The 26,764-nt window shown below is 51.0% G+C and overlaps 1 protein-coding gene across 1 annotated transcript in view; it reads right to left on the reverse strand.

Moving 5' to 3' along the window:
- IQSEC1 (IQ motif and Sec7 domain ArfGEF 1) overlaps window positions 1-26,764 on the reverse strand; it is a 377,843-nt gene that overhangs the window by 228,741 nt on the left and 122,338 nt on the right. The window contains 1 exon segment of the mRNA XM_038565515.1: window positions 24,591-24,620. Coding sequence (XP_038421443.1) covers window positions 24,591-24,620 — 30 coding nt within the window.

Below are 26,764 nucleotides of genomic sequence, written 5' to 3' on the forward strand. Positions count from 1 at the left end.
ACCTCCTTCTTTGGGGCCTTGGGAGATCCTACTACCCACTTGCAGACCAGAAATCTTTTCCAGAACATGCAGAAACTCTCACTCATCTTGGAACGCGATGTATCTATCACTGAATTTCCCTTAAAACTCAGCCCCTGCACTCCTTTCTCTGCAAGGTGGCCTCCCGTGTCTGCTGCAGGAGAGGCTGAGGTGACAATAGATCAACAGCTCAGCACCTGAAGGCACGCATGAGGCAAGAGCTGATAGCTGGAAAGCTCTATTTAGAAAAGGCCTCACACTTCACCCTGAAGAGGCTGTAGAAGCTTCCAGGGCCCAGAAGTGGTGCTTGGGCCAAAGTGAATTGGAAGGCTTTCTGAGGCCTGGAGGCTTCTGGCCATGATGGGCGATGTGGTGAGGTCCCTGACGTGTCTGGAACACCTACTGTGTGCAGGTTCAGGGTGCACAGAGAAGAAAGGGCAGAGAGGCCTTTCCCAGAGATGTTCACAGACCAAATATAGATGGGCCATCCAGCCAGGCAGCGCACCATAGTTCATGAGCTGCTCTCATGGGTGCTGAGTGGAGAGACAGGGGCAGAGATCCAAGTCTCCTGGGGAATTTGTTAAGAACAGAGAAGCTTTAACTGACATTAAAAGGCTCTATCAGTTAGATATGTTTGGCTGAAGTGACAGAAACTCTTCTAAGAGTGGCTTAAACTACAAAAGCACCTAACAATGTTTAATGACGATGTGAGAGACAGGAGGTCTAGAGGTGGCCTGGTGGCCCAACAATGTCATCGGTGACTCAGATGCCACCCACCTCTATTCTACCATTAACAGAATATTGGTGTCACCCCCTCATGGTTGCAGAGTGGCTGCCTCCACTCCAGCCATCACATCTGCATAGTTAACATTCAAGCCAGAAGCAAGGGGCACCTTCTTCCCTGCCCACCTCTTCTCAGGAAGGGAGATCTCTCACAGAAACCCCCATAGACTTCCTCTAATATCTCATTGGCTGGAACTGGGTCCTGAGCCCTTTCCCCAACCAATCGCTAGCTGCAGGTAGAGTGGTTGCCATGACTGGCTTGGACCAACCCTGACTCCTCCGAGTTGAGCAACCACAGGAAGAAGGCAAGATGGGCTGGACAAGGGCTACTGTGTGAGCACCCAACACCATCCAGCCATAAGGGACAAATGCACAAGGAAGCTGAGGGTTCAAAGCTAAAGGAACAGAAGGGCAGTAGTAATGGCACATGCAAAGGTGCAGAGGTATGGGAGACAGCCTGGGTGCTTGTGATTGCTGGTGGTTTGTTACCACAGCACAAGTAGGAAAGATGGGCAAGGCCTCATTTTACATTTTAGGCCTGGCAGGCCCTAGGCAATGGGAGCTACTGAGAGATGCTGGACAAGAGAGGGAGTGCAGGAGCACTGCAGTGCATAGAGGTGTACTTTAGGAACCGAGCAAAACCATTCTGCAACAGCCAGTAATGTCGCTAATAAAACTCCGGAGGCCTCTGTTCAAACAGATGATTATAATTGACAAGACAGAGTAAACACGACCTTAATTAATGAATTTGCTAACGGCAGCTACCTGCTTCTGGATGTTAGAACACACACCTTCAGCCTGGTCCTTTAGACAGCTACCCAGTCACATCTGCGACCCCGTGACCCTCACCTGTCCCACCTGCCCTTGGCCTGGCTTCTGGCTGTACACCACCCCCACCCCAGGGAGCCTGAAATGACTCAGTGCTCTGTGTTGTACTCTACACAAGATGCCCCCAGCTCTGAGGGGGAGGCCGACTGTATTCCTCTCTGCAGAAGTGAAAGTAGAGGCTGGACGTGGGTAAGGAGCTTGCTGTGATGTGTGGGGTGGAATCTGAAGCCAGAACCTCTGCCTTTCCCAGCCCACCATGCCATTTCATGACTTCAGAATGGGCACCCCCTCAACTCCCAGTCAGGGTGCCTGTGAAACCCAAGGGAACTCAGAACTCCTGCTCACTCCAGTGCCCCACGGCAGGGGGAGGGAGAGAGAAAGAGGAGGAGGGGAGGGGACGGGAAGGGGACGGGAAGGGAGGGAGGAGGGCTCTGTTCTATGCAATGCTCACCCATGCAGAGGGCACACATGTGACCTCACACATGTGTCAACCATTTGTTATGACCTGGGCCTTCCAAGCAGAGCATGAGGAATGCCCTGCACCCCCAGGGGCCACATGGTCCAGGAGGTGCACAGGTGGGCAGGTGTCACAGATGGGCAGGTGTCACAGTCCATCCCATGGCAGAGAGGGCAGCACTCTTCATTCCAGGTAATCACATCCTGGGATTGATGGGCACCCAGGTTTTCAGGTTGGCCAATTCTGGCCTTAAGGGGTAAACTGGCACCTAGGGAGCTGATCTTTGTTTTGTTTTTAGATTTTATTTATTTATTCATGAGAGACACAGAGGCAGAGACACAGGCAGAGGGAGAAGCAGGCTCCATATATAGAGCCCGATGTGGGACTCGATCTCGGGACTCCAGGATCGCGCCCTGAGCCAAAGGCAGACGTTAAACCGCTGAGCCACCCAGGAGTCCCAGGCTGATTTTTGTTTTAATTACACATTTATAACCCAATAGTCAAGCCTCTTTCCCGCTCCCTTGTAGCCTTCAGCCTCAGCTTTCGTTCTTCTCTGGGATCAGTTTCCGAGCCTTCAATTGAGTTCCATTATGGACATAAATACTTACGTATCAACTTCAGTATAAGAGGGCACCCCAATCTCCCCCTCCCACACAGGCAAACAGGCCTCTTTTAATGCAGTCCTGGAGAATTAAAAGGTGAGGATTTAGGGGATCCCTGGGTGGCTCAGCGGTTTAGCGCCTGCCTTTGGCCCAGGGCGCGATCCTGGAGTCCTGGGATCGAGTCCCACGTCGGGCTCCCTGCAGGGAGCCTGTTTTTCCCTCCTCCTGTGTCTCTGCCTCTCTCTCTCTGTCTATCATAAATAAATCAATAAATCAATAAATCAATAAATAAATCTTAAAGAATAAATAAATAAAAGGTTTATTTATTTATTTTTTAAAAAAGAGGTGAGGGTTTAGAACAACAAGGCTAGGAGGGGCCTGTCTGACCAACAAGGCAGGTGGGTGGGCACTGACCACTCACCCAGAAAACCTCAGCCGGCAAAACGTTGGGCAGCCAGGAGAGCTGCTGCCAAGGTGTGAGAGTGTTTACAGCAAGTTGATCAAATGGATTAATCCAGCCGCCTCTAGGATGGCAGGCCCTGGAGCAAGGCTATACATTGTGAAAGACGGAGTGACCTAGTGCTTGGACCTACCCCTTCTAGAAATCAGGCGGGAGACATGGCTTTGAAATCAGAACACTGGCTTTCCAAGCTGGCTCTAACACTTGGTTAGTTGTCAAAAGCAAAATGAGCCTCAGTTTTCTTATCTGTAAAATGGGACTCTGGAGATCGCTCCCTCTTAGGTGGGGGGATTAAGTGAGGTAACACCAGAGAAGCTCAGGAGCTGGCTGGGGCTGAGTGTGCTCCCAGACACACTGTCATTGCTGCTGTGACCCGACTTCCAGGGCAGTCAGCATGCTCTCTCCACAAAGGAAGTCTTTTACTCTGTCTCTGTCTCTCTCACAGCTCCTCAGTTCTGCTGTTCTGGTGCCAAACCAACATTGGCCATGGGCAGTCCACGCTCTCCCGGCCTGCTTTCTGGATGATGGGGGTCCAGGTACTTGGGTTGAGAGGTGAGTGGGGCTGTTTCCCATAAAGCTGTACTTGGCCTTGGGTCATTCATCCTACTCTAGGAGGCTGGCTGAGGGGAGGAGTGTGGGTAGGTGGGTCTGAGTCCCCTGACATCATCGGGCAGAGGGGCGTGTGCCCTGGAGTCCACATCGCCCAGCCCCGAAGCCGTGGGGCAATCTGTAAATCCTGTCGCTGGGAGCTTGCAGCGTAGACAGGAGCCAGTGCACTCCATGCCTTATTGAAACGACCTGGAAACCCAGTTGCTTGGGAGAAGGCATTCACCCAGGTCACCTAGGCTTAGTTCAGACTTCCTGGGGGCACAGTGACTGCCCCTCATCACTGTCACTTATGAGGGAAAGGCCTCAGGCAGCGGGCAGGAGGCCCTGCTGGGTCACACCAGCCCTGCTTGTCAAGCAGCAGCTCTGGGTGGCACGCGGCACATGTGTTCTGCCTTTTAGCACCTAAGAGAAGGTCCCTTTGGGAGGATCGGCTTTTGCTCTTTGATGGAGGGCTGACCATGTGCCAAGCACAGCAATCTTCAGAGTCTGGTTTGGAAAGCCTGGCACAGGGAGGTTAGGGAAGTTTCCAGGTCACGCAGCTGGTAGGGGCATGGCTGGGCATCTGCAGAAAGCCTATGGAAGGATGTAGCAGGGACTGGCAGAAAGGCAGGTAGTGAGGGTGCAGCTTCGGAAGTCAGAAGCCATGGTATTTATTCCTTGGGGGGCACTTCAAGCCATAGCTCTTCCCGGAAGCCCTGGTCCCCAGGCCTGGCCTCCCTCCACCACTCGGCTGCCTCTGCAGGGCCAGCTTCGAGCGCTGCATTCTCGGCCCAGGTAACCCCCTGCCAGGGCTGGGGCCTGCTAAATCCCGCGGCGGCTCATGTCCCAGGTGAGGAGGGAAGCTCCACGGGGCTGGAGGATCACAAACTCAGATGCCTCCAGGGGCTGGGCCTGCACAGGCAGGGGCGAGCTCAGGGGGCAGTGGGGACTGTGGAGAGCTGGGGACACAAGCTCTGTCCCGAGGGAGGGCACTGCTCCAGGAGAGAATGGCCTGAGGGACTGTCCCAAAGGCAGCTGGATCTTCTCATCTCATACCAAACAGCAAGTACACCTGGATTTTCATCCAACACTTTCCAATTTACAAGTGTTAAAATTAAGTTTTTAAAAATCTAGATTTTGGGGCACCTGGACAGCTCAGTCAGTTAAGCGTCTGGCTCTTGGTTTTGGCTCCTATGTCCCTGCACCTCACAATGCCTCCTTGTGGAAATGCAGGGACACCTTCATTTCCCTACCAAAATCAGCCTTGTGGGGCAGCCTACAGGCTGCTGGGTCGCTGCGGTACTGGTTAGGGGCTCTCTGGGGGGCTGCCCTTTGCTTCCATGGCTCTGTGGCAGTCGGAGATACAGGGCCCACCCACCTCCCTGCATACACCCATTCAGCCCACTGAGCCCAAGCATGTTTACTCCCTGTGCTGTCGACTTGTGGGGACAGGTGAAGAGCTAGAGTTGGTCTTCCCCAGAGCAGAGCCCATGAGGAGAGTGGGTATGCCCTGACGCTAGGATAGTGAGCAGGATCCTGCAGCCCTAGGTGTGTATTGAGCACCTGCTGTGTACCTGGTCCTAGGTTGGGAGCTCTGTGGACTGTGGGGAAGGGGGATCCTGGGCATCTATCCTGAAAGAACCACATGATGCCTGATGATGTAGAGGGTTTCAGTGAGAAGAGGGGATACATCTGATAGGGGAGAGGGGTGGGTTCTAGGTGGCATCACCATGATTTGATCTGCTGGGGACAAGGACCAGGTGTGGGTGTCATTGGCGGAACAGCATTCGCAAAGGCTCAGAGACAGGACATGCAGGATGTGGGGAGTGGAGTGGATGTGACTGGGGTCCCCCAACTCCACCCTGCCACTGTATTGGGCCTCTTTCCTCCCTTCCTCTGTGATGACAGGGACAGCGAAGAGAGCAGCTATGAGTGAGCACTCCTGGGGGTGGGGGGCTGTTATCAGCTCTCTATTACAGATGGAGACACAAGGCACAGAGAGGGTGGCTGCTTGCCCAAGGTCATGGAACAGGGAGCTCTGCTATAACCCAGGCCCGGCAGCCTGTTTCCCTAACTACCCGTTTGTTGCCCAAACGGGTACAGGCCTGCGAGGACTTTGAAAGTGGTCTGATCCGTAGGGCCCATTGGATGCAAAGTCATTCTCAGGAAATAACCCTTCAACACCCACCTGCACACCCCCAGACACAGGGAGCACACGGATGCTCCTAGAGGCTGGCTTGGCCTCCCTGTGAACTGGGCCAGAATAGTCCAGGAGAGGTGGGGGACAGCCACAGGTCTCCCTGAGGCTTCCTGTCTCTGGCTAAGCAGCTCCAGTCCCCCTGGCTGTCTCTGGCAGGGGGCCTGATGGAGGTGACAGCCATGCGGCCAGGTGTGCAGTGGAGATGAGATGGTGGGCACAATGCATGTTACAAGGAGACACTCAGGTATTCACTCAACAAACATTAACTGCAATGTGGCCAGCCTGGGTCTAGGCCTGAGTGTCCAGCTGTGTATACACCACAGCCCCTTGAGCTGCTGGCTCCATCCTCCTGAGCCCCCATAACAGCCCACACGAACTATGCTGATGTGGGGGCTGTGGCTATGGATCACAGTGAAGGGTGAATTGAGGCACAGGACACTTAGGGCAGGGACTGACGGAGCACTGGGATGCTAGAGCCCGACAGCCTGGGCTCTGTGATCTGAGGCAGTGACCCTTCCCACCCCATGCCTCAGTTTCCTCATCCAGACAAAGGGGAACCTACTCGTACCTACCTCCCAGAACTCTCATAAGGGTTAAATGAGCTCATTGGTTTAAAATGCTGAGGCTAGGGTCTGGCAGTGGACTGGGCCTCCGCTCAGTAACAGCCCTGTGAGGAAGGTTTTGCTGTCCCCATTTTAAAGATGAGAAAAGCAAGGTTGAGAAGGGTTATGAGACCCAGTGCACACTCATCCCCTCTCCATGCTGCCCCCAAATGGGAACCTTCTGTCCAACTCGCCTGTGTTCACCTCCTCTCTCTGTCCCCACTGCAACCACCCAGCAAAGCAATTTTTTTAGGAAGTTAGTGCGCAAATGAACACTCAAGCCCCGTCCCTGTCTTGGGCTCTCGGAGCGTGGATGGGATGGGACACTGGGCTCCCTCAGACTGTCCAGGAAGCACAGAGCTTGAGCATCCCTTCACATACACCCCACACAGCCTACAGTGTGGGGACCTGGGGGGATGGGGAAACGGTGCTGGAATAGCCCCTCGGGGACATGCTGGGTGTGCAGAGCAAGACACAGGGCCCCTAAAGGTGGTGCGCGTGTACCCAAGTTTCCAGCGACCAAGGAGCAGGGAGTGGGGTTGCCCAGGAGGGGCAGACGACGGAGCCCAGGCCCCGCTGCATCTCCTACTCAACCAGCGAAGGGGACAGAAGAGAAGAAGTGTCGTACAGCACGGCCACAGTGCTCCTGGCCTGCGGGTGCTGCCTCAAGGGTCAGTACATACTGGCACATTTAATCTTCCTTGAAACCTCATGAACTAGCTGCTGATTTCAGCCCTACGCGGACAGGAGGACTTGGTGACTTGCCCAAGGTCAGCGCAAGGATTCGATCCCAGCCTGGCACCCAGGAAACATCCCTGTCCCTTCCTTTTATGGCTCCCTGGCTGCGAGGCAGTGCTGATACCCCAGTGCTGATACCTGGCACCACTCCGAGGGACACCGACAGAGCACACGGCCACAGATGCCCAGCCCAACGCTCCAGTCTGGCAGCTCATGTAGCTCAGTGTCCCGTGAAGTGGCTGTGGCCAGACCCACACACGGTGACACATGGGACTCCCCCAAGGTCACTAGACTTAGCGGGCTTAGAACCTCGGTCTGTCAGTCTATGGAGCTGCCCCCCAAAGAGCAGACCATCTCCCCAGGAATCTGGTCATCCTCAGCAGTTAGAATCAGGGGAGCTAAGTAGAGGTGGGGCGGGTGTGTCAGGGTATGGGCAGGGGGCAGTGGACCGGCGGGTCAGGAACCAATGCCCCAGAAGAGCAGCGACCTGAAGGGTGAGTGGCTTTGCGAGCTGGTGAGGAGACGAAAGGTATTCCTGCTGGAGGACCCAGCTTTGTGCAAAGGCCTGGAGGTGGGGCTCGCAGGAGCACCAGGCTGGGGCAGAAGGTGACCCTGAGACTCCCAGCTCCTCCTGGCTCCACCCCGGTCCTGGCAGCTCTGACTCCATCTATCCATCTCCATCTCCTGCTGCCCCAAGGCCCAGCCCCTAGCTTTCTCCTAAACATCTGTCCTGTCTTGGCTCAGACACAAGGACGGATCCCCACCCTTGAAGTGATAATTAAGCTTCTCATTACAGAGAGGTACGTCATGACATGTCCTCAAAGTTTAAAATAAATTAAAACTGAAAAAAAAATATTCAGACTATTACTGGTCTAATTGAGCACGGGAATAATTGCAGGCCCCTTAGTTCCTTGGGAACTAAGGATGAGAGAGCTCCTCTTGGTCCTAGAAGGAGGGAGGAGGTGCACTTGACCCACAGCATGGCCTGTTTCTATTCAATGTTTTATTTATACTCGCATTTTTTCTGAGCCCCTTTCTGCATCTGGCCCAGAGTCCTTAGAGAGCTCACAGACTGGGGAGGACTCAGAGGGTGATCACAGCCCTGGGATGGGGGAGGGGCTGAGGCCAGAGGAGGCTGTTGGGAGGGCGTGGGAATCAAGAAGGGCTTTAAGGAGGAGGTGATATCTACACTGGGTCTCCAAGGACGAGCCGTCATCTAGCCATGGTGAATGAATGGAAATACATGATGGATGAATAAGTGAATGAGTGAATGAATGAAAGGGTGTCCACCTGACAGAGCAAGGGGGACAGCCGGCCCAGGCCAGGGTGGAAACACAGGACACCATGGGTGGGGAGGGGCGGTGGTGTGATAACTGCCTCACTGTCTTTATGGCCTTCTCACTGCCACGATAGCCTGAGCTGGCTGCAGGGGAGCCCTTATCTATCCTCTGCTCTGGGACACTGTCTGGGGTGGCCTCAGAGTCCCCAGGTGTACTTGTACTCACCTCCTGGGAGTTTGTGAAGAGGGGATGGCCGGTCTGCAGCCCAAGACTAAAGAGGGAGGAAGAGGATGGTGGGGAGCCCCACAGCGGTGGGATCGCGGGGTAACATGCATCAGAGGGGAGCAGTGGGGAAAGGCCCTGCATCCAGCTCGACGTCCCAGCTAGTCGTGCCTTTCCTCACCAAGAGGGACTTCATGGAGAGGAGACAGTCAGAGTCACCAGATAGGTGGAGCTGGACACAGGGGATAAAGGGGATAGAGAGTCAGGGCCAGATGGGATGGGATGGGGCAGGATGGAAGGGCCTAGAGGACATCCAGGACATTCAGCAATGGGTTGTCAAGGCAGAGACCATCATGTTTATGTCACAGCTGGGCCCAGGGAGGCCACCCAGTAAACACGTGCTGACTTGACCCAAATGTACCCATTTTTACTTTAAACCATTAGAAGAGAATTTGCTGAGTTCAACGGATTGATAACCCAGACTCAGGTTAGCTAGAAAGGTGAAACCAAGGTTTACCAAATGAACAAAATATAGACTCGAGAGAAAACTAAGAATCCACATTAATAATTAAGATGCTCACACATGCAGCCCACTGTGCCCTCAGGGCCCTTGCACTTGCTATCCTCTCAACCTGGAACACCGCTCAGTGCATTGCTTGTTTCCTAAATACCTGCAGGAATTTGCTCAAACATTCTTCCAGAGTTTTTTTTTTTCCTCCACTGCTATATATACCGCCACCTGACTCTGTATATTGCATTCCTTGTGGCTGTCGGTTACAGGAGAATAGAGACCTCTGCCCGCCCATCAGCCACTGCTGTGCCCTCATGTCTGGAACCAGTCCTGCATGCCAGGGCCTCAGTGACTGTGCCCTGGGTGAGTGCATGCCGTAGACTGCAAACAACAATATTCTGGGCAGTGATAAGAGTCGTTTATTCACTGTTTATTGAGCCCCTACTAAGTGCCCAGTACTGACCTAGGCTGTAGGCACAGCAATGAGTGAGACCAAAGAAAAAACCCCCCAAACAGCTCTGCGGCTCCTGTGGTGCCGCCACTGTGGAGGGGAGACGGTGAGCACAGCAGTTAGAAGGGGTGCAGAGCTCAGTAGTGCCAGGGTGGGGCTGGAGCAAGCTAGGGTCAGCGAGCGCTGGGGAGGGGGGGACAGTGGGAGAAGAGATTGCAGGGGGCCTTGTGCCTGTGGCGAGGACCTTTCCTCCAGATGGGGGCATCATGGCTGGGTGCTGAGCTAGGGTGAGGCCCTGACTGCCCTGAAGGGATGAAGTGGGTAATGGCTAGGGAGGCACAGTCTCCAGCGGCAGCCTCTCCCCGACTGTGTAGGCAGGAAAGGCTCCTCTGAGAGGTGACATGTGAGCTGGGCGAGCCCTGCCTGCATATGCCTGACGAGCCTTGTTCTGCATCGCTTGGACTTGGCCTCTCTCACTCATCACTACCTCCCCCCACCCTGAAAGAATCCTCCATTTAGGGCCCACTCTCTAAATACAAACCAACCAACCCCACCACCTTCTTAATCTGCCAGGCTCTCCCAGTCCAGGCCATTATCCACCTACTGTAATCACCTTAGGCCTGATGCCAGGCAACTGGGACAGCCCCCATTCCCCAGAGTCCTGAAGTCCTCCCCACTAGCCAATCCTAAGCCTGTGATCCTGCCTTTGCCTGTTCCTTCCAGCCACAGCTGTCCTCCGCATGTGGCCTTGCCTGGTGTGGCGTGCCCCCTCCTCTTGGGACCTAAAACACACTCAATGGCATCATCTCCTGATCTGTAGGCCCTACCAAACTTCACATTTTCTCTTTGTACACTTTATTTTAAATCAGCCCTATGAGACCCTTTGCAAACCTCTTTAGAGCAAACAAATAAATGAACTATATACTTTGTACAACATCTTTGACCAAGTTAATATGATTGGAATTCCTTTTCCTCATAAGGGTGGAGGGCCTATACGACATTACATGACAAGAGGAGACATCTGGGAAATCCTAAATATCTCATCTCCCCAGACTGAGAGCTCAGGTCAAGTCTTCACCAAGCCCCGGTCTCTACCTTCTTCCAACTGTGCGTGGAATTTGGTTGGTTTTCAAATTCGGCTTTTAAACTTGTCAGCTTAGCAGGCAACTTGTCAGTTCCACACTCATCTTTCTAGCAATAATCAAGTTACACCATGCGTGAGACGGCCTGTTCTCTGAGTTATTTAATTAGAATCTGCAGATATTAGCGGGGAAAGAGTCGGCACAGCATATTTCAAAACAAGCTACGTCTCCGGAAGAGAGTGGGGATGCATGAGGGGGGGAGGAAAGAACAAGATGAAGTCCCTGGAAGATACTAGCTCGGCTCTTCTCGGTGGGAGCATCCATCTTCATGCATTTCCAGAGAAGCGCCCGGAGAGGGGGTGGGCTGCAGTGGGGCTTGGCTGTCACCCCACGGAAGGGAGGGCTGAAAATCTCAGACAGCTGTGGCTCTGGGAGCAGCCTGACCCACAGGGCACCACACAGCGAAGTCCCCTCCGAGGCTGCTGTCCTGGTTATGGTAAGGCTCGGCTGCTGTCACAAGCGTCCTCCCCATGAGAGTGGCGAATGGACGTCTGCAGCTCTCTCCTGCGTGGTCTAGAGGTGGACAGTGCAGGGCCCGGCCGGCAGGGCTGCTCCAGGAGGCTCCTCTCCCCGATGCCCTGTCATCCCAGAGCAGCTGCCCTCGTCCACGGGGGCCAGGATGGAGCTCACGTTCCTGGCAGCAGGACACAGGGGGAAGCAGAAAGGGGCCTGATGCTCTCTGCTAGGAAACATCCCAAAAGTACAAATCACTTCCCTTCCCTTCCTGGAGAGAGAGCACAGTCACATAACCAGCCTAGCTGCAGAGGAGGCTGGGAGCTCTGCAGTCCTCGGCAGCCACATGCTCAGTTAACAGCCAGGTATCTGGTTGCCTGGGGTAGTGGACATGCTATGGGAGCCACATGGACACGTCTGTCACATACCTTTTAATGATTTATTTTTTAATTTATTTTTAAAAAGATTTTATTTATTTATTCATGAGAAACACAGAGAGAGAGGCAGAGACACAGGCAGAGAGAGAAGCAGGCTCCCTGTGGGGAGCCCGATGTGGGACTCGATCCTGGGTCCCCAGGATCACGACCTGAGCCAAAGGCAGACGCTCAATCACTGAGCCATCCAGGTGTCCCTCTCATATCCCTTTTAATCTTCTCTTCCACCACTGACCACTCCTTACCCTGAGTTCATGTTTTATGAGAGATTATCTACCTCAAAAACTGCATTAAGCAGTTTATAATTCAGGAACCACCTGAAAATCCACCAGTGGGTGTCAAATTGCTGGTAGGACTCCATTACTGTCTCTGAGGCTCCCCACCCAGAGCCCACTGTGCATGTGCAGCCAGAGGTGTCACCCGGTGCCCTGATCAAGGGTCACCCACTCTTTAGAACATGAAGGCTCTCCCTGAGAAACCACTTGGGCTAATGAGACAGCCAGCGGCCCCGCAGCCAAGGCCCTGAGCTCACAGGTGGAGAAAGTCTCCCTGGTGGAGAATTTTGTCCTCAGAGTGTACTCCTTTCCAGACCCCGAGCTAGAGGACTTTTAAGTTTAGGGATATAGAGCAAAATGCATCAGTGGGGGTAATCCTGGAAATAAGGGGTGCTGGTTCAATCCTCCATCCCTGCCTGCCTCCCCCACCTCTGTCCTGTCGGCATAGCTTCCTTCTATCTGGAAGCCCTCCTCCCATTTCCTGTGGGTGGGATCCCTCCTGGATGGGGAAAGTGGAAAAAGCTAGGCTCCTACATTCAGGAAACTCAGCTGGCCATTTCAGTGACCCCTAAGCCACTTTGGGGGCCCACCCCCAAACCACTTCCAACCCCCCCACACAGGCTAGTTCACGGGGCTTTATTACCCTGTTGTGAACTCTTGGTCATAATTCACACAGGCCACAGGACCAAATGTTCCCTTGGCCCTCCTGAAAACGTTGGGCAATGTTTGCATAGAAAGGTAACAGACCAATCTCTGCATTTCCGCCCTGCAATACTCCTGCACTTCCTACATCACTCCCATCTGTGGCTGTTTGGGCTCAGCCCCTGGCCCATCTCCTGTACCATGTTGCCAGGCTTCCCCTGGAACTCAGCAACTTTCCTTCCATTTATTTATTTATTTTTTAATTTTTATTTATTTATGATAGTCACAGAGAGAGAAAGAGAGAGAGGCAGAGACATAGGCAGAGGGAGAAGCAGGCTCCATGCACCAGAAGCCCGATGTGGGATTCGATCCCAGGTCTCCAGGATCGCGCCCTGGGCCAAAGGCAGGCGCCAAACCGCTGCGCCACCCAGGGATCCCCCTTTCCTTCCATTTAAAATGCTGGGATGGTGGCTCAATGGCTCCACAGTCTTTCATTTGGCCCCTGCCTGGCCATGGGGGAGAAAAGTGGCTTGATTTTATTTCTATATTGGTTCTTAGGTCTAAAACAAAGATGCCTTAGAATAACATCGAAGAACCTTCCCACTGTACCCTGTTGGCCCTGGCTGTGGCCAGACAGAGGTGCTGGGGTCATTTCATCAGGCTGCCAGGTGCTCTGGTGGCCGTGATGGTGGAGGTGGTAGTAGTGGTGGTGGAGAGTGTCTCCGAGGATGCACTCTGGGGCCAGTTTTCCCTCTGGGTCCTCACTACTGCTGCTGGTGCTGGGGGTGGAGGAGGTCCCAGGGCTCTGCTGGGAGGCTGGGCTGGGGGTGGTGATCCTGGACTCCAGGCTGAGTGGGACCCTGCCGGGCATTTTATCCTTCTGCTCTGTCTTGTGGTCCCTGTCAGGCTGCTGTGTTTCTTCACTGAAGAACCAGGCAGGTATACAGTAGCTCATCGGCAGTATTTTTACTGACTCTGAGACCTGCTGAACCTGCAAACTTTTTGTTTTCATCTTGTGTATTTGAAGGGTGTGTCCATGTACACTGTAAATGTGAGATATTTTCTTTTCTACAGGTGGTATTGTTAAAATTGCTTTGAAAAAGTGCTCTAATCAGTCAGTTTAAAGGCAAGCGCTTGTGAGCATTGGGCATTCTAAAACACAGAAAGATAGAAACTAACCCAAATTGTTTCCCAGGTTCATGTGATTGTGGAAAATATTTGGTTTTAAAGCTAATTTAAGGTTGTTTGTTTAATTGAAATGGATATGCCTTTAGAATTGCCAACATTAAGTATAAAAGTTTTATTCTGCCTGCATTTACTGAAAGTCAAGCAAGTTCATATTATCTCCGTTGCAAAATTCATCAGAAAAGAAAAAAAATTTTAGAGCTTTGTCTAATGCCTATGAAACTACATGGACAAACTAAGAATAAGTATACAGATGTAAATAATTTTAATAAATGTCAAGACTCCTGGGAAAAAATAAGGGAAACAACTTAATATGCAAGGAAAGTGAGACTGGTTATTTAAAGAGGGAAAACCCAGCACAGACTCTGAATGAATATAAAAAAGAAAGTTGTAGAATGTTTGTGAGAAGGGAATCTCTAGAAAAGAATTTTATGCATGGTTGGGACTGAAATTATGGAGATCGGCATGTAGAAAGAGTTTATTAGGGAGGAATCAACACCAGGGAACGTGAAGGAAGAGCAAGAGAACAAGATTGAGCTGAAGTTGTGTGGTGATACAACACCAACAGAAGCTGTAGGTGACTCTCTGAGGAGTTCCAGAAGTTGGGCTGTCCTAGTCCCATCATAAGTTAGGTCAAAGGGGCTGGGATCTTCAGAATGACCTTTGGATGTGACCACCTGGGAAGAGGGCATGCCCTTGGCAAGGCAGCTGTCTGCAGTCCAGGCCATCCCTGATGGCATCTGAGAGTTGAGGACTATTGGCAGCATTCCTATAGCTGGGAGACCTTCGCTCCTGCTGGAGATGTTGGTCAGCACATCCCAATGCCCATCACAAGAAATAAGACCTATGGGGTGCCTTGGATGTCCTTGTCAAAATCACTATATATCAATGTGGGAGATGACACCGAGGAAAGAGGAGGGACTGCATAAATTTTTAAAAATGCATCTTGCAATGAATACGTTTTAATCTAAGTACGCTGGTATAAGATTGGAATTTGGGGTTTCTCTCTCTCTGTTAAAATGACAGAGCCTTCTTAGATTATTGGTCTAAATTATGAACAAAGGTTTTTCTTTATCTTTAATCCGTCTAGAAAAACAGACTTTCTATGTCTTGTCTTTGTTAGGTCTTTGATTACTTATGAAAGTTGACTGCTCAATGTTAAGAGAGCTACGGTTTGTTAACAACTCTGTAACCCCCTGCATTTACCTTGAGAATCTCTTCTTGCCCCCTTGGCTGAGTCAGGAATCGTGTTTTGTAATGATCTGTAATCCTATTTAGGCATGTGCTTTAAAAATCTTCCGATATTTAGCAAACTTCCAAAAATTCAACTTCTAAATGAAGTCTTTCTAATTAGGCTTGTTCATTTGGTACATCTAAGTACATGGGAAGCATTGTCAAACAAGTGACAATAAACCTTCTTAGGCTAGATTGTTCGGGTGAATGTTATAACTGTTTTTATGAAATTTTACAAAATTCCTAAGGTTTGGTATGTCCTGGTATAATGTCATCGCTTGTTATACTAATTATTGAAGTACTGTGTGTCACAGAATTTCCTTATCAGCTGCATTGTATTGACAAATACAGGTCTCTGATCTCTTTAAGATCGTAAAGTCAAACTGAGTAAGAATTTCCAAAACTAATGGAGAAGCTGCATGCAAACAGACTCTTGTTTGAAACACTGCTGGTTCTCTAATGTTTGGTCTTCTGGATTCAAGTCTACCTATGACTAACAGAAATTTGGTGAAAAAATTTCTTTGTTAAACAGATATGAAACATTTCTCTCTATCTGATACCACCAGAAATCAGAAACCCTCAGTGAATATCTTATACTTTCATGGCAATGTATTTGTTTGCATAAGGTCAATGAGAATCTATTCTCCCTGTAAGAGGACACAAATGGGAACACTGATCATATTCCCAAAGCTTTGACTGGAATGTCATAGTTGAGGAAGATATGCACATACTCAGAGATGGCCAGATAGCATTAAGGAACTAAGGTTGATTCTATGGAGCCAATGAAGCCTCTTGGAAAAATCACTTGCTACCTTGCTTACAAAGTTTTGAGGAGCTTTATCAAGTGAATAAGAAAAGTCACTTCCTGGCAGGTGCGGGAACCTCAAGATATTTTGGGGATTTTGAGAGGAGAGGAAGTCACCCAAATCTGCAGGTATTGCAGGCAAAGCCTGATGGCAAGTATCTGGCTTGGCTGTTTAACCTCAAAAGGCTGTTAAGATTTCAATCTGATGTTCCTTATGAAAAGTTCCAGCATGGGCGCCTGGCTGGCTCAGTGGGTAGAGCATGTGACTCTTGATCTCAGGGCCATGAGTTTGAGCCCCATATTGGGTGTAGAGCTTACTTAAATAAATACATTTTAAAAATAAATGTTAAAAAAAAAGTTCCAGCAAAGCAGATTTAAAAAAAAAAACCCAAATATATATGACCAATCACCATTGTTGCTACGCCTATGTAAATAGGCCAAGTTTGTTAAAATTGGACTTATTTTACAAATGAATTAGTCTTAATTTGGCTATCTTTGGTGGAAATGAGGGTGATTTTAGAGAGAGAAATTGTTTCAGTAACACATTTTGTAAATGTCGGATTCTAGTTTTGATGAACTGCCTTTGAGTGTTTGTTGGTTGCCTATAAAACCGGACTGGGGGGATCCCTGGGTGGCGCAGTGGTTTGGCGCCTGCCTTTGACCCAGGGCGCGATCCTGGAGACCCGGGATCAAATCCCACGTCAGGCTCCCGGTGCATGGAGCCTGCTTCTCCCTCTGCCTGTGTCTCTGCCTCTCTCTCTCTCTCTCTCTGTGACTATCATAAATAAATAAAAATTAAAAAAAAAAAAAAAAAACGGACTGGGTCCTGAATTCTTCTGGTTTCCCTGAATATCAGACTATGACTCTCCAAACTACAGTTTCCAGTTTCCTCCCACTGTCTGACTTGAATCATTGAAAACTAAGACTGACCTTTTTCCTGAAACCCTACAAACTGAGGCTAACAACCCAAGGTAAGCTTCAGAGGAAAGCTGCCACAATGGCACATGTGGAGAGCATCTTCGTGCCTGTGCTCTAAGGGTCACTCAGAAACATCACCAGAGACACACGGATAACTGAACAAGCTTACTGCAGCCATCCCGAATGGACGATCTGCCATCAGAAAACCCAGACTTTGACATGTTCGTGGATGAGAAGTTTCACAGATCAAAGCCTAACAAAGACCTGGATGTAGGGGTGGCCCATCAGCTATTGTTCACTGCTAAGGATGCCATAAATTGGCTGACTGCCCAAGGGAACCCCACTGGCAGCCCATACAAAGACTCCCAAACCCTCTGATGGCTTTAGTACCAAACACAGATTTAACTAAATATCAACCCCTAATGTTCCTTGGAGGACCGTAGAGGAGCTAAGGAATGGGGATTTGGACACTAAGCTGGCACTAATACTGGCTGGATATATAATGAATCCTTATCCCAGAACATCTTATGTAAGAAATAATTAGCCATATTCACCAAAGCACACATTATGGGAAAGATGCTATTCTTCCATGGATCCAGAAGTATATTATGGGTTCCAATCTTCAGAGAACTGTTCAAATATGTGCCACTTGTGCTAGAAACAATCCTAAGACGGCCCCCCACTAGTTCTAAAAGGTATACAGCTTAGAGGCACCACATCTGGAGAAGATCGGCAGGCGGCCTTGACCAGGATGGCAAAAACAACAGGTAATTCTTGGGATTTGCTAATATTTGCAGACACCTTTCCAAGTTGTGTTGAAACTTTGCCATGCTGTTCAGAGAAGGCCTCAGAGGTTGTCAAAACACCTGTAAGCAAAATCACTCCTAGGTTTGGACTGCTGCTAATAATTCAGAGTGACAAGGGGGCGAAAAATCTCATGAATGATGTCCAATGCCTTGGGCATTCAATGGAAATCCCATGCTTCCTAGAGACCCCAATTGACCAGAAAAAGAGAAAAAGTGAACTTTGGCAAAGATATGCCAAGAAACCAACTTAACTGGGGAAAAAGCCTTGCCATCTGCCCTGCTTTGGGTAAGAGTAGCTGCTAGAAGTGGGCTTGGGTTAAAGCCCCCATGAGATGTTATATAAAGACCTTCGATGTTCTTTTCGATGTCCTTTTCATCACTTAGGAATTCCTGGAGGGGCTCACATCAGGGAATTTGGATACTATCGGGTACACGGGATACATAAGTTTGCTTCCAGTCAGTTGACATACCTCCCACATGTGCCCTTACACTGACATCAAAACATGTCACTAATGACCTGAAGAGCAGGTGCCCAGAGGACCAGCTCCAACCTCATTGGATAGCATCCTTTGAGGTGCTGCTAGCCACCCTCAGAAAACCCCAGGGAAGTCAGCTGTCGATTCATCACATCCGAATTATGAGAATGCACAGGTTCCCTGCGCCATCAGGAGGGTGAACATCGAAATGGACCCCGCTCAGACCAGTGAGCTTCTGATGGATCTGAAATTACCACTTAGGGGAGCTGGTCCAAAGAAATCAGCTCATGAGTGCAACACGCTACTTGGTCACAACAACCCTCCCCTAAAGCCCTAGATAGAACACAGTACAAGGATTATTGACCCAAGTCCCGGTAATGCAGAGGGTTGGCTTACAATTTTGGAGCTAAAGAATAGTCCAGACAAGTTCAGAAAGCTTCCATTCCTCTACCCCAGTCTTCACCCCACTGCAGCGGGAAGAAACCAGAGTGGTCATCGTCCCAGCACACTCAGGACGAGAACCGATCAAAGGGCAAGCGGGGACTCAAACGGGTAACCAAAGGGTTAATGGCATGAAAAGGCACAACTGCAACCTTTGAACTAGACCTTTCTCCTTTGCCCCTAAGTATCCTTGATGCTCCTCTTCTGCTGGGCTGGGAGGCGGGCGGGTGTTGAGACTTGCACTCCCATCTCCCCGTTTGGCTGCCTTTGGAATACATAAACCCTCTCCTTGCTGCATACTTGATGTCTCAGTGATGGTCTTTTCTGCGCATCAGGCAGATGAACTTGGCTTCGCTCATACATACAGTAGGTACTCAATAAAGACCACTGAATGAGTGTCAACTCTGAGGTTTGGAGAGTTCAGTGTCTGGTCCGTGGTGACACAGAGGATAGGGACAGGGAGATAAAAGGATTTATTTAATTCAGAAGCATCTGACCCCAGTGCCTCTACTCCCATCCACGGTGCTAAGACATTCCAACTCCCCTCCCGAGGCCACTGGCTCAGCCCTTCGCACAGCCTGTGGACCGGGCTGCAGGAGAAGACCCCAGCCTGTCTCCCTGATGTGGAGCCAGCTCCCATTCCATCCTGGAGATGACAACTCTATCCTGTTTACTCAGCCCTGCAAACATCCCAGCTTTGTCTGCCACCTCTGGCAATTTTCATACCTCCTTGCACACACAAGAAATTGCATGTTCTCATTTTGGGTTTGGGGTGGTGGGGGTGGAGGGGATGGCCCAGATCATTACAGAGGCTGCCTTGCCTTGGCACAGAGTGATGGGACATGTGCACAGAAAAACGGATTAATTTTGACTAATTGCTTTCACTTATATGTCTTTGTTCCAATTAAGACAACATTTGTAACCGAGCTCGCCTTCTCCAGAAGTGGCTCCCATGCTCCCCAGACAAGCAGCCCTCAGGTTTCACCAGCCACTTGGGGTCTTGAGAATCTTGCTGGTTGAAACCTTTGGAAAATACCAATGTTTCAGGATTCCTCCTGGGGAGGCGATCTAGGGGATCTGCTGTGTTCGGTGTTTCTGAGGATCCATCAGCTCACACTTGGGAGGCAGGCACAGCCTGACACGGGACACTGGCCTGCTGAGAGGGAGGCTGTGTGTTCAGGCCGCTTCTTAGACTCACACAGGAAGTGGTTACAATTCAGAGTCCCAGGCCCCACTCTGAATATTCCTAGTCAGACTGGAGAAGGGCAGGGCCTGGAAATCTGTATGTTCCACACGCACCACAGGCCATTCTGACCTGGAAAGGCTCTGCGTTTGAGGTCTAGGGTCTGCATTCAAAAGCCGTATTATCTAGGGATGGGGAGCTGATCAGTATTTCTTTGCTTCAGTTTCCCAGAGCTGAAAAAGTGGGGCTCACCCTCTCTTGAAGGGGTGGGGTTGTTTGCACAGTTGAGGTGAGGCCCTGACTCACAGTGAACACTCATTAAATGGTACCTATTCCTAATAGCGAACATGCCTGGGTTCATTTCAAAGGGGTGATGAGAAGAAAAAGATAATGCTTTTGTGCTGCACAAAGTCCTTGCTCCTCAAATACAGTATCAGCACCCCCCTCTGAGCCCTCCATGCAGCTATTCATTCTTTCAAACGCCAAACTCTGCAAAGCTCTTCTTTTCCACCTATCCCCCAACCAATAAATCATTAGAAGGTTCAAAGGTCTGTAGCCTCCCTCGGAGGGGATTGGAAAACAGACGCACGCTCCCTGGAAACAAGGAAGCATAGTCCTACGTTTGCAAAATGGGCAAAACTGAGTCATTTCATTCGTGGAAAATGAATACATCTGATCTTGCAAATGTTTCGCCTCAGGGAAAAGTAGCGCGAACGCATTCACAAACAGGCTTCTCCTGGCAGACCCATTCCCTGCTGCTCTGGGAGGCTCCTATAGCCCACCAGAAAGGCAGGTGGTGGCTCATGTCTTTGGAGGGTAAAGAAAAAACCTCGCCATGCAGGGACCCCAGGGTAGGGGGTGGGGGAAGGAGGGTCTCTCAGGATTCATTTTCTTAACATTCAGCAAAGATCATCAGATCAGCTCCTGGTGTCCATCCAGACCCAAGCCAGGATAATGAAATGCAGACACTGCCTCTCTGAGTCGAACATAGCCCCCTCTGCCCACGATTTTTGGTGTTTATTGTGGAAAGGGCAACGAAGCAAGAGGAGCAGAGGGGTCCTCCACTGAGCAGGGTAGATGGTCCAATTTTTTTTTCCTTCCAGTTTATGGCCTGAAAATATTTATGAGTTCTGAAGCCAATTAAGCAAACATTAATTAGTGCCAGTGCTGTGGACAAGGCATTGTGCCCAGGGTTCCCAGTGAGTCCACGATGGCCTGTTGGTGCCTGCCCTGTGCTCTGTGCTGGGAGACAATGAGGGGGATGGGGGCCTCATCCAGGTTCCTTACTCTGCCTGTGGAGGGGGTGGGGGGTTAAGTGCTCAAGTCCCTAGGACACAAATCAAAGAGAACACAGGTATCAGAAATGAGCACAAAAAGCCAAGGAGTGCAAGCAGGGAGAAGGGCAATTTGACCACGACCCCTTCAAAGCTTCAGGGAGGCATCAGAGTGAGGGTTCTGAGAAAGGCCCAGGTCTGCCAAATGGAGGGGACAGAGGAAACAGTACTCATCCCACAGATGAACTGAAGGCAGGCAGGGAATCCATGGATGCATTTAGAATCAGTAAGTAGCTCATTGGGTGGCTGCAGGTCCATGGGAGACAGGAGCAGGAAACTGGGCTGCATAGGTGGGAGGTGCTGGGCCCAGGGACCTCAGTGAGAGCCACAGCTATGATGATGGACAACAGGGCTCCCCAGAGGGTGAAGCAGGGTGGGGGAGTGATGGGGGGTGCACAGGAGGCAGTCACTGTGATCAGATTTGAGTTTTAGAACACTCCCTTTGGAGGCACCTGGGTGGCTCAGCGGTTGAACATCTGCCTTTAGCTCAGGTTGTGACCCCGGGCTCCTGGAATCAAGTCCTGCATCTGGCTCCCCACAGGGAGCCTGCTTCTCCCTCTGCCTGTCTCTGCCTCTCTCTGTGTGTCTCTCATGAATAAATAAATAAAATCTAAAAAAAGAAAAAAAAAGAACACTCCCCCTTGGTGGGCCCATGGGAGAGAACACTCAGCAGAAGACCAGGGGCCCCTTAGGAGGGGACATCAGGGTCACTTTTCCCTGGGAAACAAATTTTGCAGCTGTCTGGGGGGAGTGCTGAAACATGGACAGTGGGTCAGATCTGAACTGTCCATGAGTTTGCTTCCTGTCCTGTGCCCCTGTGCCCACCCTGTGCTAGTGAGCTGAGCAGAGGGTGTGACATGTGTCAGAGACCTGACCCCTGTGGTGACAGCTCCCCAGGGACAAAACACATGCCTGGCCTGGGACAGAAATGCCATCAAGGCCTGACAACAGCATCTCAAAGTCCTAGCAGTGGCTTCTACCACGAGTCCTAAAGGTCTCTGGGCCTGTTCCCAAGAGTTTACACAGCAGAGTAGAAGTCTCTACGGGGTTGGATTCTTGAGCCTTAGAGAAACTTAGATGCAGCTTCCTCTGCTTGGACTCCTATCAGTTCTCCTCCTTGCCCAGCTCCTCATCTCCAAGTGTCCTGCTGAGAACCATTTGGCTCGAGCTGTGAACATATGTTTCAATTTGCATACAGTCCCTCCTCCCATTCCCAAGCCATTCCTTATTCTCACCACGTAGGTCCTTGCACATGCTGTTCCTCCCCACTGAAATGTCTTTCCCGCCGTTCCCCAGAGCAGAGAATCATACTCCTACTTCAGGGCTCTGTTCCAATAACTGCCCTGCAAAATCAGGTTCCCTTTTTTTTTTTTTTTTTAAAGATTTTATTTACTTACTCATGAGAGACACACAGAGAGAGACAGAGACATAGGCAGAGGGAGATGCAGGTTCCCTGTGGGGAGCCCGATGCAGAACTTGATCCCAGGACCCCAGGATCACACCCTGAGTCAAAGGCAGATGTTCAACCACTGAGCCACCCAGATGCCCCCCAAATCAGGTTCCTGACAGCCCACCACACAGCCCTGAGGGGGCGGGAGGGGTGGGCAGGGTACTTCAGCTCTCTTTAGGGCCAAACGCCCACTGCACACACGTCTCCCAGCACCCATTCAATCAGGAACTTGGCTGAACGTATAGTGAAAGCCCACTGGTCTCAGGATATCTCGTGAAGTGTCATTAACACCTTCTGGGTGAGTGTATCAAACAGAGGGGGGAGCTCAGATCCCAGAGCAGCGAGAGGCAATGAAGAGTGGTGCTGAGGGGCTTCTCCTTCCTATTCTCCATGAGTCCCCTTCCAATGTCAGTGCATACCCCAGTGATGGGATGCTCACTACCTCTCGGCAACCCAACCTCTCCTCAGACGGCTCTTTATTTTTAACAAATATTCTGGATAGGTAATACATTTGTGTGGTTCCAAGCTCAAGCAACAGCACAGCACACGCTTTGAGGAGGCTCACAGCCACCCTGTCCCTGCCCGCCCCTGCTCCCTACCTGCCAAGGGACCATTCTGAGTACCGCTTGCATCTCCTGTCTTCGTTTACTTATGCAAATGTTATAAGCAAGAAACCATGTTCTTATATCTGACTTTTCTTACCCAAAATGTAAGAAAAGTCCTGCCCCTTGCTTTGCTCACAAAAGCAGTATACCTGGGGCCTCTTCCCCATCAGCCCACTGAGGGCACCCTCCCTTGGCTCGCACAGCTGCACATATTCAGAGTGGGCTATCGATCCAGAATGCCCAGCTGCACCTCCCCCAGCATCTCCTGGTCTTGGCCATCCTCTGTCTCTCAGTGCAGCCCTCACCCCGTTGGTAGCCCTTGTATGACACTATTCAGCATCCCCCCCACCCTGAGTGTGCCTCTGCTTCCTGCTGGGACCCTGCCCCAGTGAGGGTCTTTAGGCCCAGCCCTCCCACTGCCCTCTGCCTTCCTGGCTTAGGACCACCATCCATGCCTCCTGGGTTAAGCCAAAGCCAAGTGATGGGTACAGAATGGGGGCTCCCCATGCTGCTTCCGGGAGCCTCCTGGGGATGCAGCCACCATCATCCACCTGCATTTCTCTCTCCCTGGGCTGCCTATAGAACCCCACCCAAGCCTGAAACTCCCAGCTCCATCCAGGCCCAGGATGAGCATCTTGTCTCCCCAGCCTGGTCACAGTGCGTTTCAAACCATCCAGAAATCTGAAATCCCATCTGCTGCCAATGGGCCTGGCCATCCTTGTGGCTCTTAAAGGGCCTCCTGACTTCTTCCCGCTTCTTCCACACTCATCACCAGCCCATTGTCTCTTATCCCTCATGGTCTTCTTGATTCCCCAATTCAGGCTTTGAGAACTGCCTGGCCCCAGCCCCCTGGGCTGAGAGGCTAGCACCCTGGGGTTCTGGTTCCTACTAAGCCCTCTCCTTGATCCAGTCAGTCAGTATCCCCAGCTGTGACCCCACTCCATGCCGACCCCTGACCCTCCACTAGTAGGGGTGGGGAGAGGCAGGGTCTCAATTGCAAGCAGCATCTGCTCCATGCACTATGGAGACACACTGCCTTGGTTATGGCTGGTAGGAGCCCGCCCCTCCACCAAACATCCCAAAGACTTGCCCCATCTGGCTCAGTCTAGTCTCAGGGGCTATCTGAGCAGAGAAGCTTCTGGTCTTAGATATGTCACAGTCTAGGTAAATCGGACACCACCACAGCCCTGAAGGGGACAGAACAACCACCAAGCCGGGTGACCCCCATGAAGGTCACTCTAGAATCAGGAAAGCCTGCACAGTAAAGCAGCACTCTTGCTTGAGGACAACGAGCCAGCAGACAGAGCATGGCCAAGGTCATGGAGTGGCAGGCCAGGGCCAGGGGCAGCAAGGGAGAAGGGCTCTGACCTGGTGAGACCTCCTCAGAGAGAAATCGAAGCACATGGTTTCATTGAAGTCCCCGCTCCCAGGACACAGAGGCACAAGGGGAGGCTGATGACACACATACCTGACACTCCGGGAGCTTTCTCCTTCAGACCTGCAAAGAGAGAGAACACACTTTTAGCATGCAATGCAAGTACAGCCCACTCTGGGAGATCCGCAGGAGGATGCTAGATGTGGGGACCCGTGAGGTCCCCAGCTACCCTGGGATCCCTTCTCTAGCCTCAGCAGACTGCCCCCAAGCCCAGCCCCCAGGGGGTCACACTGCTGGGCTTTTGACCTGGAACTCTGCCCTGAAAGCCACCTCCTCCTGGAAGCTTTAGGCTCATTTCCCAACCCTGGAGGGCAGCCTGTGGTTCCAGAACTCTGAGCCCTGGGCCCCGGGGGGCAGCGGTGGGAGGAATAAGTGAGTACGGATGGTGTAGTGGCCTCACTGCATCCTCTACTTGGTATTTCCAGCATATATCCCCACTACCAGCTCTATTTTCAAGTACCCAGAAATCAATTACACCACTTTACAAAGGAGACAAGCCTGAATGTCAAGGAACTGGACAATTAGATCGTATCGTGCACACTTGAACTTTCACAGAGGCTGAAATACACCATACACGGCATCCATTGACAGCGGTGACTTCGCGCTCTGTAAACCAAAGGAAAGGGACTTGGGGATTAAAATGCTCCCGGCTAAGGGCTTAAAACCACGGCCAGGCTCCCAGGGTCTGAAGGAGCAAAGGGCTAAGAGCAAGCATTCGGGAATCTAATCCCTGGACGTCCCAAATTGGATTTTACTGCCAGTGAGCTATAGAAATAAAAACACACTTTAACCCAAAATCATCTTTTTTTTTTTTTTTTTTTCAAATTGCCTTTTTCAGTAATTTTACAGACTAGAGACATGGCCCCATCAGCACAGAAGCCCAGTGGCTTCTCCCACGGGGCCAGCCTTGCTGATCTTAGAAGAACACCCCGTGCCCTTTCCCTATGTCTGCTGTGTCTGTTACAGATTTTATGTAACCACGTTGTCTTTCAAGCTAACTGATGACCTGGTGCAGAGAAGTTTCTCCAGGATGCCATAAAGGATCTTAAACACCAGCAGTTGTCAGCTGTCTGGAAGGTTCCAGCTGTCTCCAGCTCTAACTGCTGTCTCTAGAGCTGTCTCCAGCTCTAACCACGGGCCCCTGCCCAGCTCAGCCAGTGCAGAAGTAGAAATAAGGCCAATGATGAGGATGATGATGAGAGACACCCCTTACTCAGTCCTTACAAGGTGCCAAGCCCAGGGCTGGGACCTGACCCATGTTTCTGATTTCACAGCAACCTGGCAGGCCCAGCATGGTCCTCCCTGTGTGGGAGATGACTGAGGCCCCCCAGGGGCTGTGTAAGTACACAGGCAAACCAGACCCCATCTGTCCTGTTGGAGGTCAGGATGGAGGTTCCTTGGCCGGGTGACCGAAGCACCTGGGGGCTTGCAGGTGCTGTTCATGCACCTGCTTGCAGCTGTTTGCCTCCTGATCCAGGCCCTGGTTACCCAGGTGCAAAATTACCAAAATGTTTTTTTTCTCATATATGCTTGGCCTTTGTCCACAGTTCCTGGCTCAGAGCACCCCAAACTCTTAGAATCTTCTTTCTTTCTCTTTTTCTCTTCCTTTCTTTCTTAAAAAGATTTATTTATTTGAGAGAGAGGGGAAAGAGACTCACCCAGATTGCCTGCTGAGCATGGAGCCTGCCGTGGGGCTCGAGCCCATGACCCTGAGATCATAACCTGAGCTGAAATCAAAAGTCAGATGCTCAACCAACTGAGCCTCCCAGGCACTCCCAAACCGTTGGAATTTCCTGAGCAATGGGAACATCTTTTGTTCTAATATTTGGTCTCTTGTCCTCAGTGCCTGAAATCATTCAAGAGCCATTTACAGTGAAATGAGTGTCTTGTTTCTACCATAACTAGGTTCAGGTGAATGAAGTGACTTTGAAAAGCAGGTAAGGATGGGGGCTGGTTGCCAGGGGAAACAACCTGGAATAAAGGGTTGGAACTTTCAGCTCCTCCCCTTGACCTTCAGGGAGGGAAGAAAAGGCTGGAGGCTGAATCAATCACCAATAGCCCATGATTTAATCAATCAGGTCTATGTAATGAAGCTTCCATAAAAACTCTATGAAGGAAGTTCATAGAGCTTCCAGTTCATGAACACACAGAGATTCAGGGAGAGTGGCACTCCCAGAGGGTATGGAAGCTCTGTGCCCCTTGCCCCG

Source organism: Canis lupus, chromosome 20 (assembly GCF_011100685.1).
Source record: "Canis lupus familiaris isolate Mischka breed German Shepherd chromosome 20, alternate assembly UU_Cfam_GSD_1.0, whole genome shotgun sequence".
Classification (NCBI taxonomy): domain Eukaryota; kingdom Metazoa; phylum Chordata; class Mammalia; order Carnivora; family Canidae; genus Canis; species Canis lupus.